General features: G+C 35.1%; 4 protein-coding genes across 8 annotated transcripts; 1 reads left to right on the top strand and 3 right to left on the bottom strand.

The window, feature by feature from the left end:
• The first annotated feature begins 2,202 nt into the window (after positions 1-2,202).
• Positions 2,203-4,657, top strand: LOC108200924 (small ribosomal subunit protein uS13z/uS13y/uS13x). Its single transcript, XM_017369234.2, has 4 exons — positions 2,203-2,336; positions 2,422-2,582; positions 3,934-4,122; positions 4,337-4,657. Exons 1-4 carry the CDS (start codon positions 2,334-2,336, stop codon positions 4,440-4,442), a joined length of 459 nt encoding a protein of 152 aa, XP_017224723.1. The 5' UTR covers positions 2,203-2,333; the 3' UTR covers positions 4,443-4,657.
• A 3,079-nt stretch (positions 4,658-7,736) lies between these two features.
• On the bottom strand, positions 7,737-8,850 carry LOC108198164 (transcription repressor OFP12). The gene has a single exon (XM_017365937.2). The coding sequence runs from the start codon at positions 8,609-8,611 to the stop codon at positions 8,084-8,086; it is 528 nt and encodes a 175-aa protein (XP_017221426.1). The 5' UTR covers positions 8,612-8,850; the 3' UTR covers positions 7,737-8,083.
• Positions 8,851-9,484: 634 nt separating this feature from the next.
• LOC108206406 (late embryogenesis abundant protein 47) lies at positions 9,485-13,107 on the bottom strand. Of its 5 annotated transcripts, XM_064082694.1 has the most exons (5): positions 12,140-13,107; positions 11,922-12,017; positions 11,171-11,344; positions 10,014-10,292; positions 9,485-9,850 (listed from the first exon to the last, which is right to left on the bottom strand). In XM_064082694.1, exons 3-5 carry the CDS (start codon positions 11,315-11,317, stop codon positions 9,689-9,691), a joined length of 588 nt encoding a protein of 195 aa, XP_063938764.1. In that variant the 5' UTR covers positions 11,318-11,344; positions 11,922-12,017; positions 12,140-13,107; the 3' UTR covers positions 9,485-9,688. The 5 variants fall into 5 exon arrangements, with proteins under 5 accessions (XP_063938764.1, XP_063938763.1, XP_063938765.1 ...); XM_064082693.1 differs by having other exon boundaries at positions 11,171-12,017; XM_064082695.1 differs by lacking the exon at positions 11,922-12,017.
• A 234-nt stretch (positions 13,108-13,341) lies between these two features.
• On the bottom strand, positions 13,342-14,030 carry LOC108206423 (uncharacterized). The gene has a single exon (XM_017376729.2). It carries the CDS (start codon positions 13,915-13,917, stop codon positions 13,453-13,455), a length of 465 nt encoding a protein of 154 aa, XP_017232218.1. The 5' UTR covers positions 13,918-14,030; the 3' UTR covers positions 13,342-13,452.
• Positions 14,031-15,234: the final 1,204 nt, after the last annotated feature.

Raw genomic sequence — 15,234 nt, 5'->3', positions numbered from 1 at the left:
GATTAATACATTTTATTAAAAACTTCTTTATATAACATTTATTCTTTTAGATTTAAATATTAATTTTGTAATTAATTATTGTTAATTATCAAAGTTAAGATACCTCACTTATAAGCAAAAACACCATGATAATTCATACTGTAATATTCTCACCTCCCGTATGTTATATTAAAATGATTTCTTTTGATTAAATTATATAAAATTATTTAGCTAACTGAATTTTTTCCCCAAAGTATGGGCAGTATTTCCTCCCAATATGGAGCTGTTCCCCTGTACATGGATGAAAATCCTTCCAATATGGAGCTGTCCCCCCTTCCCGTATGTTTATTGACTTGAATGAGCTATAACTTCTTTTGTCATGAAATCTCAATCTTTTTCCTCAAACATATTGGAAGGATTTTCATCCATGTACATCTCAAATTTTCTACCATTCTTCTTGAACATATCTCACCGAAATATTTTTTTTACAGGGTTCAACAAATTATTGACATAACGACGCCTTATCCATTCATTTTTTTCATCAACAATATTTGTATCGGTATTTGCCACTGATTTTAGCTGCTTAGTAAACAAGTCTGCTTCAACTTTTTTAACAGACTTCCTCGTGTTTTGCTTACGCTTGAGATCATCTTGTTCCTTGAGCATCTTCCACTTCGAGCAATTCTTAATAGTATTCAACAAAGGATTCATAGATTTACCCATATGTTCTCTTACGTACATTAGTTGATAAATATAATAAATAAAACAACAAACATAAATAACACAACAACACTTATTGAAAATCAAAGTTACATATTTTTGAAAATAGTAAATTCGAAAACAAGTTTCAAAATAACCGTATTCTTAAAAAAAATTAAAAATGGTGGTGTTTTGAGTAAATTTCCTAAATATAAAAATAACTTCAGTCTTCAGTATATAAATAATGTGGGTGTTTGGGTTGGACTTATAAGTCCAGCTTCTGGATTATAAGTTATGAGCACTTATTCGTACCGTTTGTGTAATAAGTCAAGAAGCACTTACAAAAAGCTAGGAATGCTAGCTTTTGTTTCAGGACTTCTACTTATTTCCCAAACACTTTAATCACTTATAAGTCTTATCTTGCTTCTAACTTCTACTTCACTTATTTATTTTAAGCAAGAATCACTTATTTTAAACCCACCCAAACGGCCCCAATATATGTTGATAAAAAAGTAGTTTAGATAAGGATGATATTGTTATAAAGAAAAAAGTCATATTGATTGTTCAAAATCATTCTCAATAAAGAAACTTATGTGTATTCACAGACTTGAAACTATCATAATGTTCTTACAATTGGTAGCACATTTGAGTTTTAAAAATTACAAAGATGTGATGGTGTTTTCCTGAAAAAAGAGTTAGAACTGGTATTCAGGGAACATGTTTTAAAAATAAGATCACCGAAATGTTATGTTTCATTATTTGAACTTTTTCATGAATCGAGAAAACATTTAAAAAAATATGGATGATATTTTTTACAAACTCTTACTTGAAAAAGATTTTACGAGAAATGTTGGAGATAGTCATATTTTACAAATCTCATAAAAATGATATGATATAAGTGCAAGTATATGTAAACAATATTATATTTGATCGAGACAATAATTTGTGTAAGAGATTTGTTAAAAAATTGGAGTATAACGTGAATGAAATATTCACATGAGATTATTTGCGTAAAGACATGTGTATATGATAGGTGAGTTTTCAATTTTCATTGTATTAGAAATGATGAAATATTCAATGTTAAACCAAGTAAATCAATGATATTCTAAAATATTTATTCTGAAAATTCCTCAAAAAACTTCTTAATAATATATATATATATATATATATATATATATTGCAGGAAAATTATCTCGAATTTTTTTGGAAAAAAATCCCAAAAGGATATTCTCTTGAAACTTTTCCAAACAAAAAATTCTCAAAAAGTTTTTCACGTCCTTGGGAAATTGTTTTGATTTTTTTTTCAAGAAAATTCACTAGAAATTGTGGAAACAAATTTCACAAAAATAAGATTCAAAAATGTATTTTTTTCAATGAAAATAATCTCTCCCTATAATTTTCATAAAAAACGTTTTTTCTAAAAACATTTTACAAAAAAATATATTCAAAGAAAAATATTTTTCAAAATTAAGTCTAAAACAAAGGTATAAAATATGTAGAAGCCCAACTCCCCAAACAAAGCCCAGTAGGTCTTCTCAACAGGCCCATGAGCACTCCAGTATATAACACTCTATTCAACCCAGCTGCCTCCACTCTGCACTCGACATAATTTGCAAACCCTAGCCGCCGCGCGTTCGAACTCCGAAGCTGCAATCATGGTAAGCTGTTCTCAACCAATCTATACACACAATTACACACGTTGTCTGTATCTAATAATCGGGTCTGAAACAATTGTTATTGCAGTCGTTGGTAGCGAATGAGGATTTTCAGCACATTCTTCGTATTCAGAACACGAATGTTGACGGAAAGCAGAAGATCATGTTTGCGCTGACCTCGATCAAAGGTATTGGTCGGCGTTTTGCTAACATCGTCTGCAAGAAAGCTGACGTGGACATGAACAAGAGGTAATTATGGTGTTTTTTTTTTTTGATTTTGTAATTTGTTTTTGGATTATTTATTAGGGAATTCGTTTTGTATTTTATTTGATTAGTTTGTAAATTGTTTATGTTACTGATTGTTAGATTGGGTTATTTGGGTTTGGTGAAAATAATGGTTTTAGTGCTGTTATGTTCTGAGAATTTAGTGTACCTAATGTTATGATAGTAAACTGATTGCTGTTACAAAGATGGATTATATCGTAAAATGAAGAAATATAATAGGGTAAGAGACGTAGAGGCATAATTGTTAGCCTCTACCTATTAATTAATTGGTTTTGGTTACCCAATATTTTCCATCATTTTCGGAGAACAATATTAGAATCAAGTTTGCTTGTGTTGGTTTCTTGGGTGAAGGGATAATTAGTTGTTTCTTACCACTTCTCGATTCAACTACATACTTATATTGACACTTAGCATAAACTTGCAAAGTTGATTTGGATCTGCAACTAAAACCAAGTTTGTATAATGTCAGCAGGTAGTATTGGAAATGGTATTTAATTATTTAAAATAAATTAATATTGCAAGACCTAATTAATTGTGTTTGTGTTATCGGTATGAAATTTGAAGGTGATATAGATAACTAGCTCTGTCTTTATTCATTACAGTATTACCTTGGGGTCTTTTGGGTTGGTGAATTTGTTTGTTTTGCACTAATGTGCTTATTTTCATTTATTGTTGGAAGTGTTTTTACAAAACTTGATAAGTGTTTGCTGCCAATATCAAGTTTTTGGATGTGTTACTAGTCAATTGGTTGAAGAATACATAATCAATAAGCATAATTAGTGCAAGTTTATAGTTACTCCGAGACATCCATTTGGTTTAATTAAAATTCACTGTCCAACCAAAGGAATCAATAAATTATAACTTGAAATATCTGGAACTTAAATCAGAAAACCCATTGTGCATATCTGCATCTCTGGTTTGAGACATTATGTTACATTTTTAATTTTATATTCATATATAGCTGATTATTGTTATTTGTTGTTTTTAAAGTTTTGTATTTATTGTGTACTATGGATGCTGTCAATGGCTTTCCCTCGTACATCAAACTGTATACTCCAGTAGTCCAGTACCAAATTGTGTGATCACTTTTAAATGTTTGCAACATAAGTGTCTCGTCTGTCTCTATATTATAAATTTCTCATAGAAACACTAATTTTTTTCGAGCGAGCCTTTTTTGATGGTTTTTTAAAAGGTTCATATCCCTAGCTATCCTTGTTTTGAAAGTTTCATAAGAGCTTTCCTGAATTTTCCTGCCAGGATGTACAGTTTACTGCTATCGTGGTAACCCTGTCTGTATTTTCTTATGCTTAAACAGGGCTGGGGAACTCTCTTCTGCTGAAATTGATAGTTTGATGACTATTGTCGCAAACCCACGTCAGTTCAAGATACCAGACTGGTTCTTGAACAGAAAGAAGGATTACAAAGATGGGAAGTTCTCTCAGGTGACATCCAATGCCTTGGACATGAAGCTGAGAGATGATCTTGAGCGCTTGAAGAAGATCAGGTTTGTCAATACGTTTGTTTTGAAACTGTAATATAGTATTGATTGAGAATGGTTAACTCATGCTACATTTTAAACTTGACTTGTATAAGTTAAGCTAGTTTTGTGAAAGTTTTTGCCAAGCTTCTGTTATTCATCAGTGTGCTGCATTATGTTCATCCTTGCTTAATTTGGATCTCTCTTTTATCTTTATACCTGATTTTATTGTTTGCTACAGAAATCACCGTGGGCTCCGTCACTACTGGGGTCTTCGTGTGCGTGGACAGCACACAAAGACAACTGGCCGCAGGGGAAAGACTGTTGGTGTCTCGAAGAAGCGATAGGCTTGCTGAATTATTTCTTGTCCTTTAGTTTTGTTGAGTTGACAAAAAGTGGACTAAAGAACTGATATATGTACTCTTGAAGTCTTTGCTAGATTCAATATATCTTCGTGTTTAAACACATGTTTGCAATTTTTGCCATGTGTTAGTTTTTGTGTTTTGACTGTTGATGAAGAGAGTTTTGTCATTTATGAAGTTCTGTGCAATGTTTCTAGTGACTAGTATTCTACTTGTCTCCTTTGTTTTTAATGTTTTTGTTATAATTTGGGATTGTTAGCAGCATAAAAAATATTTTAGAAGTCCATATACTAGCAAGGATCTTACATATTCCTGCACATCTTTATGGTTCAAGATATTGTTAACATCTACTTCCATTCTGCACGTTAAATGGTCTTTCCAGTTTTATCTAGATAATGTAACTTTGCTTGATGATAATGGTTACCTATGTGTATTTAATGTAACTTCGCTTTGTAGTGTTTTTCGTACTCCTTTAATGTCCGATGGTGCTGTTTTGTTTAAGTTTTGTTAAGTTCTTGTGTTTTATGCTGAGGTCTGTACTCACCTTTTTTTATGTTGTAATATTGTATGTTACAGTGTCTAATGGTTTTGTTTTGTTAAAGTTGGCCTTTATCGGCTGTATAGGCCAACACTTTCATGCCAAGTATGAATAAATGGTTTTATATTGACAGGCTACCATGGTATGCTGTGGAGTGTGGGCTGTGGCTGAGCATGTCATTAGGAGCATTTTCTTTACTAAAATTTTGTATACTGTATTCTGTATAACATCGTAGTCTTGTACACTTTCCGGTTTAGTCGTGCTTACTCTGATTTAAAATGTCGCTGACATCTACCATCATTCTTGAAGAGAGGTCATCGGGTTCCATATTTTTTCATCCAACTATTTTTGTAACTTTTTGTTTAAAATCAACAACAGTGCATTCATTAGTAGCCATCAGACCCCATTATACTGTAATTTCAGTTATTTTAGCTACTAGTCTTAGCAAAGGGTGGCGAATCAGACCCCGTGATGCTGTATTTTCAGTTATTATAGCTGCTAGTCTTAGCTAGAGTTGATTAAATGAGCGTGTCGGTTCGGAATGACTCTGATCGGCTATTCTCAAAACTCGCATGGAAACAGGTCCGATACGAGCCAAGTTTAACTCGGTACAAATCAATTTAAAGGACGAAGCATTCGCGAGTTGAGGTTGAGGTTGCTGGAACTCGCGAATCAACTCGGCTCGACACGTTCGGACTCGCCAACTCGGACCGGCCGCTTCAGATAAATGGTATCAAACTCATCACTAATCTCCAAGGGGTCTTAAGTGGCTCACTAAAGTCGCTTAATGGTATCAAACTCATCACTGCCGTTAAAAAAACTAACCGATGTTTAGAGAGAATGACACATCGGCGGTAGAGTTTGACATGTGGCATGCCGCATAAGTTTACATGGAAATAAAGTATGCAATTTTTTATTAAATTACTTTTAAGATATTATTATCTAAATAAATGCATGCAACTAAATTTTAATATATAATTAACTAAACAATTAAGATTAACTTTTATGTTTTTTATTAGATTATAATTATTTTTGAATAATATTAAAATGCTTTCTATTTAAATAATTATAATTATTATTGTTGGCAAAAAAATATTTTTAAATTTTCTTTTGGAGTTTCTTGTACCAAAAAAAAACATGAAAATAAAAATATATGTAAATTTAACATATGAAGCAGCATACATTGTTCGAATTTCCAAAAACAATACATAATGTTTAAAGGTTAAATGAAAGATGGATCCAAAAACAAACATTGTTCAAGCTTAATTAATGATATTTTCTTTCATTTGTTTTTCTTCAGTTTTTTTTATTAACGTGTCACGTCAACCGCCAATGTGTCATTCCGTCTAAACTTCCGTTAGATTTTTTAACGGCAGTGATGAGTTTGATACTATTAAGCGACTTTAGTTAGCCACTTGAAACCCCGTGGAGATCAGTGATGAGTTTGATACTATTTGTCCACTTCAGTGATGAGTTTGATAATTAACCCGATACAGATACGCTACTTTCCTTGCTGCAATAAATTACAGAATGAACAGTTGCATTATGGTTTCAAGGCCTGCCAAATCACCCTCCAACAGAGACAGAAAGTTGATTATACATAAAAACGCCAAAATCAAGCAATAAGGAGCAAACAATTATCTAAGTTGCACTTGTATTTTTATCAGCGTTTTTTCATGCAACACCAGAGCTTTGCCTCCGCTCAGATGTCGGGTTCGGGTAACGAGGAAGAATGATCGGAATCTCATGAAGTTTGCATGAAACTTTAATTAGAATTCGACCGGCCGGATAATTTGTACATGTATTGATTTTCTCATTCGCCAAGCATGAACTACAAATTTGATGATGGAAAATGTATTGTGACTATACTTTCACAAATTAAGTGTTTTCTCTTCCAAAATTTCATATATTAATGGTTTGATTCGCTTTGTTATTAGGTCATATGAATGGGTTATTTTTTCAGCCGAGTTGCATGTACTATATGTTAAATATAGAACTCCATATATGGAGAGATGTTGGAGGAAACTTTATTATAACTGGTGTTTAAACATAATGTTAATTTAAATTTTGGGCTATGTGGTAGGATTCAAATGCATTTTGATTGTAAATATAATGAGACACTAGACAGTATAAGTATTAATTTTACTATGTGTTGTATATGACTACTGTTATTTGTAATATATGTTCTTTATTATGCTTGTGATTTCATATTTAGTGTATTTAAAAATTGGCAGCACATGATATAACTATAATATCCAGATAAAGGACGTAAACATCCTGGTTTCCTTTGCTTATAACTTTTTTTAATCATAATCGATGGAACATGACAAAATAAATAATTAAACAAAGAATAAATATTATAAAAAAGGTTACCTTTCATATTTTAGGTTGGCAAGAGAGTGAGGATGCAAGCTAATAAAATTATGAGTGGCCATCTAACATGTCGACCCAATTTAGGATGTTTAATTATATACTTTGAAGAAGAAATGAAATTATTAGAATCTGGACAATAACAAAATCTGGATATGGAGAAGACAAGTCAGGAGACACAAGGTAAAATCCAAGTTGTGGGGAATGCTAATAATGTCATACTCCAATTCAGAAGAAAATGATTCATCATTTAACGTGTTTACTTTACACGTATTTGTTAATTATTATGCAATATTAACATTAATGAGCAATGAAATACAAGGGAACAGGGGAAGGAAATAGTACTCAAGGGCCTAGTACTTGAGCTTCATTATATTATTCATCACAATATTAATTAACATACTATTATTGCACGAGCTGTAACTCGAAGACCGAAAACTCGGCTGGTTCGAACTCGTTTAAGAGATCTCGACTCGGCTCATTTAGTTAAACGAGTTGAGTTCGGCTAGTAGAAGCAGATAAAAATCCCAGCACATGCATGTTGTAATAATGTCGCTTGCTGCATTTATTTAAGTAGGCATGCCATATTTATGTACATGAGTATATAATATCTGTAATATCATAAAAATAGACACAATTTGACAATTTGTTGATAAGATATTACTACAAGGTAGCATTAATTGAATGCACCACATTGATGATTGAACCCCGCGGTAGCTCACGGCTGCGGCGAGGTTGTCATAAGACTAATTAGCAAGTCTGCGAAAGCTCGAACAATGTACTTATGAGTGCTCTTTGGATTCAAAGAGAGATAGCATCTAAGAAGTTCATGCAAGTTGTCCCAATTAGTTTTCACATCTGTGAAGCCACGGGCTTCCACCATGTCTTGCATGGATCTCCGGAAATCGAGATATGGATCGGGTGACAATGTGGGGACAGGAATGCCTCCGCTCAGAGTGTCGGATTCGGGCAATAATGAGGAAGAAGAGGTGGATGCTAATGATGAAGTGGAGTCCACGATGGAGTTGGAGCGGCCCGGGGAAGAGAAGAAGAAGCGTTGGGAGGCATAAGCAGTGGCGAAATCAGGAGGGGACGAGGAGGGTTCGTGAGAGGTGGTGGGATCGTAGAGGGAGTTGAAGTTTTTCATGAGGAAATGAGAGCGATCATCTTCGTGAGGAGGCGAGGTTTGAGGATTGATCATATTTTTGAAACACATGTTTAGGTTTTGGCCTAGAGTTTTTGGCATTTCGAATTTGAGGTTCGGATACTTCTAGCTAGTGTGGTAGTAGGAGAAAGGTTTACATGAGAAAGTTGTATGGTGAGGGGGGGCTTGGTACTTTGTGTTAGTTTAGGTATATGCAAAAGTCTTGAAAAGCCAATTCAATTTGTACATGGAAGTGCAAAGATATGTAACCCTCTCAAAAGAATTAATAACTGATTAAAAATTGTTGCTGAGGGGTACGGGGTCATGAGAAATCATTGCAGGTGTTGATCGTTATTTGAAATCATGGAATCATGGGGTCCTTCGAGGTTATTATAGGTGTTGATCGTTGTTTGAGGTCGTTATGGGTGCTCATCATACTGACCCGTGAATCGTGATGTAGGTGTTTCGATGTTAAATTTAATTTTTTCTGGTCGATCACCTAAGTTGTTAGAAAATCATAATAATTACATTAATAAACACAAAGACATATATTACATAAATGGTAATGAAGTGTTGGTAAACATATGTTTTGTAGTGAAAGAAAGCCATAATGGAGAAACTGAAGGGGATTGAATAGCTTGTGGCTAAGTAACAGAGATGGTCCTCCAACCAATCTAACAAACTCCCAAAACACCTCACTCAATGATTCACATGGTGGGCAACCCTGTACACAACTCTGCTTTCATTTTCAGCCCAGTCCTTGTACATTCTCTTAGCTTTTTCGACTGTATTTATATAATTAAGAACCTCCTGTGGCCATATGATAATGAAACATCGGTTGATTTGAGCCACTAGCATTACAAAGATTACATATAGTTATAGATATCAATAGTGTTGTACAACTCAGGGTTCAGATACTATCGTACAAAGCACAAATAAGAGCACCTCCAACAGTGTTGGTTAAAAATGGTCGGCTAAACTGAACATGTAAAATATTATGTAAAATTTATCGAATCTGTAAGTGATTGAAACGTTTCAATGGAATCGGCTCTAATTTAAAAATGGTTTTACTACATTGTTCTGGATACACAATGTTATTCCAGCGCGACGATCTAACATGATTTTTATTTATTTGTGTGGCTATGTCTGAAAAAAATGTATCCAGCAAATTAATCCCATCTACTGCATTTTTTTGTTGAGTTCAGCAGCAGCCGCCATTGATGTAGCCACTCCACCGGGATGCACTGTCAATCCAGGGTCATTTCTCAGCTCCGCACCAATCACTCGATCTGCATCTTCCGCTTTCACTGGCTGATCATCTGGTAGTTTCAGACTTGCATCCTAAAGCCATACACACGCAGATTAAATTTGATGAAATTCAAGATCATCTATAATTTTAATGTAATCTGATAATGTCAGAACACATATTGACAATGCCAGTATGACACTACACTCGTAAAAAGCTAATAAATCAAGCAAAATTAAGATGCAATATTGTACGTACTGCCAAGACATCGCCAAGCGTGGTCTTGTTTGCATCATCCGTGGTCCTCGAGTTCATATTAGCTGCTGATTGGGCTGTGGCAGCTACACCGCCAGGAATAATTTGGCTGCTTCCGGTGGCTCTGACCTCAGCAGCCTGTATTGCAGCTGCATCGCTGATCTCCACTGGTTTGTCCCCGGCTTCTGACAGAGCTGTTGCCTCCAAAGCTTCCCCAATAGTTATTGTGTCACCATCTTTAGACCCAATACCAGGTGACATATTAGCATCTTCTTCAACTGCCTACATTCAAACCTAAAGACTTCTCAGGCAATTAAAAAAAATCTAGCCAATCGGACAGGAACTAGATATTCACTATAGTTGATCAAAAACTTCCCAGCCATGTACGGAAATTTGAACACCTAAACCAACTTGTTTAATAGTTAGGTCTGCAATAGAAAGTGTTAATAGTTGAGAATGCATTTGTTTCAGCACAGATGCACCTTGAACAATATGATAATGCCCAACCTTCGGGTTCTTTACATAATAGGGCTGAAAATTGGTTATGCCTCAACTGGAAACCACAAAGATCAATGTTGATACAACTTTGTTGAAGGAACGATTGCCATGGTTGCAAAATTGTAGTCCGAGATTGTCCAGACCTCGGGGAAGGAGACTCTTAGGACGGCTCAATTATTCATAAGCCAGTGGAGGCAAATGGTCATAATTGTCGAAAGGGGTTTAGCTGGATCAATAAAGCATTGTGGTCGATGGTGGTGCTTACTGTGATCATAGTGTACTGAAGATTGTACACGATTTTGTGCATGATCAAATGTTTTAGTTGTTTATTGTTCTGCAAACAGAGCCGCTCATAGCTTTGTTCGGGCCTCTTGTTCCTACATATACTATGTTTAAGTTGGATGTTCCTAAAAGCTAGCTGAAGTTTTTTGATGAATGATGTTCGCCTCTTCTACCTTTTTTTTTTCTTTTTTAAGAAAATAAATAATGATTTGCATAGAAGCCAACATAGTTGAAGATATCCTAGGAACCATCTGAGAATTATGCAGCAAGAGAATTGCACATTAATCTCAGCGTTCATAAATTAAATACGTTGAAACAAATGTTTCAAGATTAAATCCACAAAATCCCGAGTTTTTCAATTTCAGAATAAAATCATGCACCTGTCCTCCAACTGACCCTGCAATAACATGTAGACCACCTGCTGCATTAGCGTTCCTGATGGCCGCAGACTGCATGGCGGATGCTTCATCAGATGCCATATCTTGTGAAGCATCATATTGAGGCCTTTGTGGCTGTTGTTGGCTCATTTCTTTGTTTTCAAGGAGGAACTGTAACTGCAATGGTAAATTCGAAACGATGAGTTTGAATAGTTATATGATCAGGGAGAAGATAAGAGATTGTTTGGTAAAGAGGAGATCTACAAAATGATCCAAAAATAGTTGAACAAGCAATATAATTTGTCTGGTTCATATCTCTTGGATATTGTAAAAATAGGTACTCAGTCATAAGGGGTCTAAACTTCTTATATAACCGAGGATAATTTTTCTGCATGCAAAAGGCTCAAATACACTCAAGTTTCAGATCACTATCAGTAATACTTAAATTTCCGATATTCATCAACACACTTCGTTTCTAGATCAATTTGCGGAGATATTCATTGTAGCTGTTATCTAATTCGGAATTCATTCAGACAGATAGACCTATTGTAACTGCAGTTTGTATATCGCTACTGTAAAAGTAATGGGCATAGTCCGGATCTTGTAATGCTATGGTAAAACAAACTTCTACCATACCATTTTATCGTCCATTGCAAACAATGTCCGGTTACAAGAATCAACCTGCTGAATGCCACTGATTTTTTTTACAATTTTTCACAGAACTATGTACAGATATGAAGTCCAGAACTACAACCTCGACTTTAACTTGAAAAAGCTCAGTGTGCCTTTGTATTGAATTGACAGCAACAACCACATCAAAATCACGTAAAACTTTTGAAATTGGTGCTGACTGATTATCCCATGGAGAACAAGCACATAAAAAGATAGAGAACACCAGAACATCATTTTCTCAACGTCAATCTTTGTCAGGAAAATGATGGGAGACATCAACTTTCGAAAAAGAAAGCAGACCTTTGATCCAAAGTCCTCACTATAAATTGGAGTATGGCACTATAGTGGTGTCAAATAGCAAGTCCTGCTTCTTCTACTAGTAGAATATGTGCCCATCACCCTGTATTTAAGTAAAGTTTGCAAGTGGTCCAACATTAACTTTGCACTAAGTGGGAAAAAAAATGTTACCTTGAAAGCAAAAGGGCATGGACTGATGGTATTGCTCCTGCAAGCAGATATCGGAATGCGAGTACCTAATCTTGTCAGAGCTTTGAAGGCGTCGTCTAAGTCTTGTTGCATCAAACTATCCCCACAAATTGACGACTATGGAGATCTAAGCAAGACGAGTTTGGAGATTAGCATAGAATAGTTAGCTAAACATCATTCGAGCTGAAAGTTATATTTGAAACAAGAATATAAAAGAGAGTAAATAATGAAACAAAGTAATTCCAACAATTTCACAATCTCGAAGATGACTTCAATAACACAACTCCAGGTTCCCTTTGTGCAATAACCGAAATGAATATCCATGTCTGTCATCATTCATAATAGGAATCATGGAATTATAGAAATGTCTGGAACTCGAACTCGAACAGAGAAGCATTCTTGAATATTTAGCAATCATATATACGTAGAACAGTTTAAGGCTTTATGCACAACCGAAGAGAAACGTTGCCACAGCTGGTAATACTAGTATATCATGCTCAGCGCAAATCAAAGGAGCATAAACTGGAAGAAAAAAAAAAGGGATTGACATGTACTGTGTTCGGGGGAAAACTACTGCAATGTGTATCCATACAAGGTAAGCATTCTCGAAACTACAGGCTGATAGAATGAAAGGAGCTATGAGTATATTGATTTGCATATAATTTCCGGTCTTGCTCATCAATAACTCATCCTTTCTAGTTTATAGCACAGCCTAATTTAACAGATAGTTCAGACTCAAGTAGCTACCGACCAAAAATCAGGAAGAAAGTTCCCCGTCTCAATTTGTTTAGGAGCGTGTCGGACACTAGACATTCGTATCTTTCAATTGACATCCAAACATCCAAAAGTTTCAATATATTGCTTGAGTCCAACACTTCGGACACTTACTAATCACAAATTAATCGCAAATCCACGATAAACATTTCGATCAATCCCGAATAACATAGTAGTAATTCATAAATAAAAATCCGTCGACTAACTAAAAAGTATGAAAATTGTTATAAACAAACACCAAGTGTTTGAAAATTAGAAACCTGGAATTAAACTCAAAAAGCAAGTTGAGATGAGGGCACTTATTAATCAACCTCAAATAACACAACTCACACACACACACAACAAATAAAACATCAGTGTACAAATACAAACTGCCCACTCCTCTCTCCCCACCTCTCCTCCACCTCCTCCACCTCCTCTCCCTTCGGCACCACCACCACCAGCTCGCCGTCGCTGAACGCCGCGCTCGCCATCTCCGGCAAAGTCGCCTCCGGCAACCGGAATCTCCACACATCAAGCTCCAGCTCATCCACCGACAAGTCCTCCACGTCTTCACCCCCTCCTCGTACGACAATCTTGGTGATTCCCGGGTGAATATTCACAGAGTGGGCCCTGATGTCGTCCCCGATGGCGGCGTCCTCGGTTGTGATAACGAAGCGGAGTGAATCGGAAGTCTCGTGGACCAAAACGTCGGCGTTTGAGTGGAAGGGGAGTTCGAGAACTTTCGCGAAGATGTGGGGGAGTCTGCGGAGCTGCTTCTTGTTGTAGCGGCATCTCGCGTTTCGGTGTTCTTGAATCGGAGCTGGGTGAACCCTCATCGTCTGTATTTTATTTTCGAATTATTTTTTGTATCGGTTTGTTTGGTTGGTTCAAGTAGAGATGAATAATGGAATGTGGGAGAGAATGCGGAGGTAAAGAGATGAGGGGATTTGTGGGTGAGTTATATAAGAATCGGAGTGTCATTTTTTGATTTGGACGTGTATATAAAATATAATTTTATGATCTGTTTTCTAAATGTTTTGTAATAAATATTTAAATTTTAAATTTTTATTTTGAAAAAATTAAGATGATTTATAAATTATGCGTGTTAAGCCCATTCTCGAGATAAATAGCACTGAGACAGGATAGTAAACAATTTCATCGCATGCTTCCTGTGCAGTGTTCTAAAAATCCCCGATTTAACTGATTATTCCTCTTCAAGGTCGGCCACCGATTCGATTTTTGAAAACCGATTAATCCTTATATATATTTCTTAATCGAAGTATATATATAATAAATTATTAAAATTAAAATACTATATTACTTTCAATATGAATAATTATAGAGTTTATGAATATAGTAAATATATTAGTTACTAAATAGCTAATATAATAATAACTAAATATTAAATAATATATTAATATTAAAATAAATCCGATTTTCACTCCGATTAATCCCCGATTTTCGATTAATCCCTGAATCGGTAGCTCAACCGATTATGTCCGATTCCCGATTTCTGTAATACTGTTCCTGTGGAAGATATACGGAGTAACAAAATGATAATAAATTGATAACCAGGTGTCGATGTGATTCGATTTCCATATTCGCAGGTCAGGTTGGTTGATTGAGCGTGCTTACGCGGATAATTGTTTTGTGAAGTATAATTATTCGGAAATAAAAAGACAAAGAAAAAAAAATATATGTAGGGTTCGGTTTTTCGATTGAAATCGGAACTAGATATATTTTAAATAAAATTGAAAGTTTTAACTGTATTTCCTTTTCTTGTGAAAACATATAATTCCCTTTTGTTATCGAATGAGCTATAAGAGGAAAACGGCGAACAAAATGCGGGTACGCGTACAACAACAGTAAATACTTACTTGGCAAGTTCCGGATAACAATAATATGTAAGTTTAGTAAAATGGAAAAATGTAAATAAAATAGATACGATTTGTTGAAAAGGAACAAAACAAGGAAGCTGCGTCGATCCTTCGTTTGACGTTTGTATGTATAACGTATGTGAAATGTGAAATGTGTAATCTTTGCATGTTATTTTCTTGCCAATTTCTCCACCACCTCCTCAATTTGTAAGCCTCACAAATATGGCAGCTCTACACGCTATTGTCGCTTGCTTATTGTTCTCTCTAATTCATCAT

This window comes from Daucus carota, chromosome 1 (assembly GCF_001625215.2).
Source record: "Daucus carota subsp. sativus chromosome 1, DH1 v3.0, whole genome shotgun sequence".
NCBI lineage: Eukaryota > Viridiplantae > Streptophyta > Magnoliopsida > Apiales > Apiaceae > Daucus > Daucus carota.
This window is presented reverse-complemented; position numbering and strand designations above follow the sequence as displayed.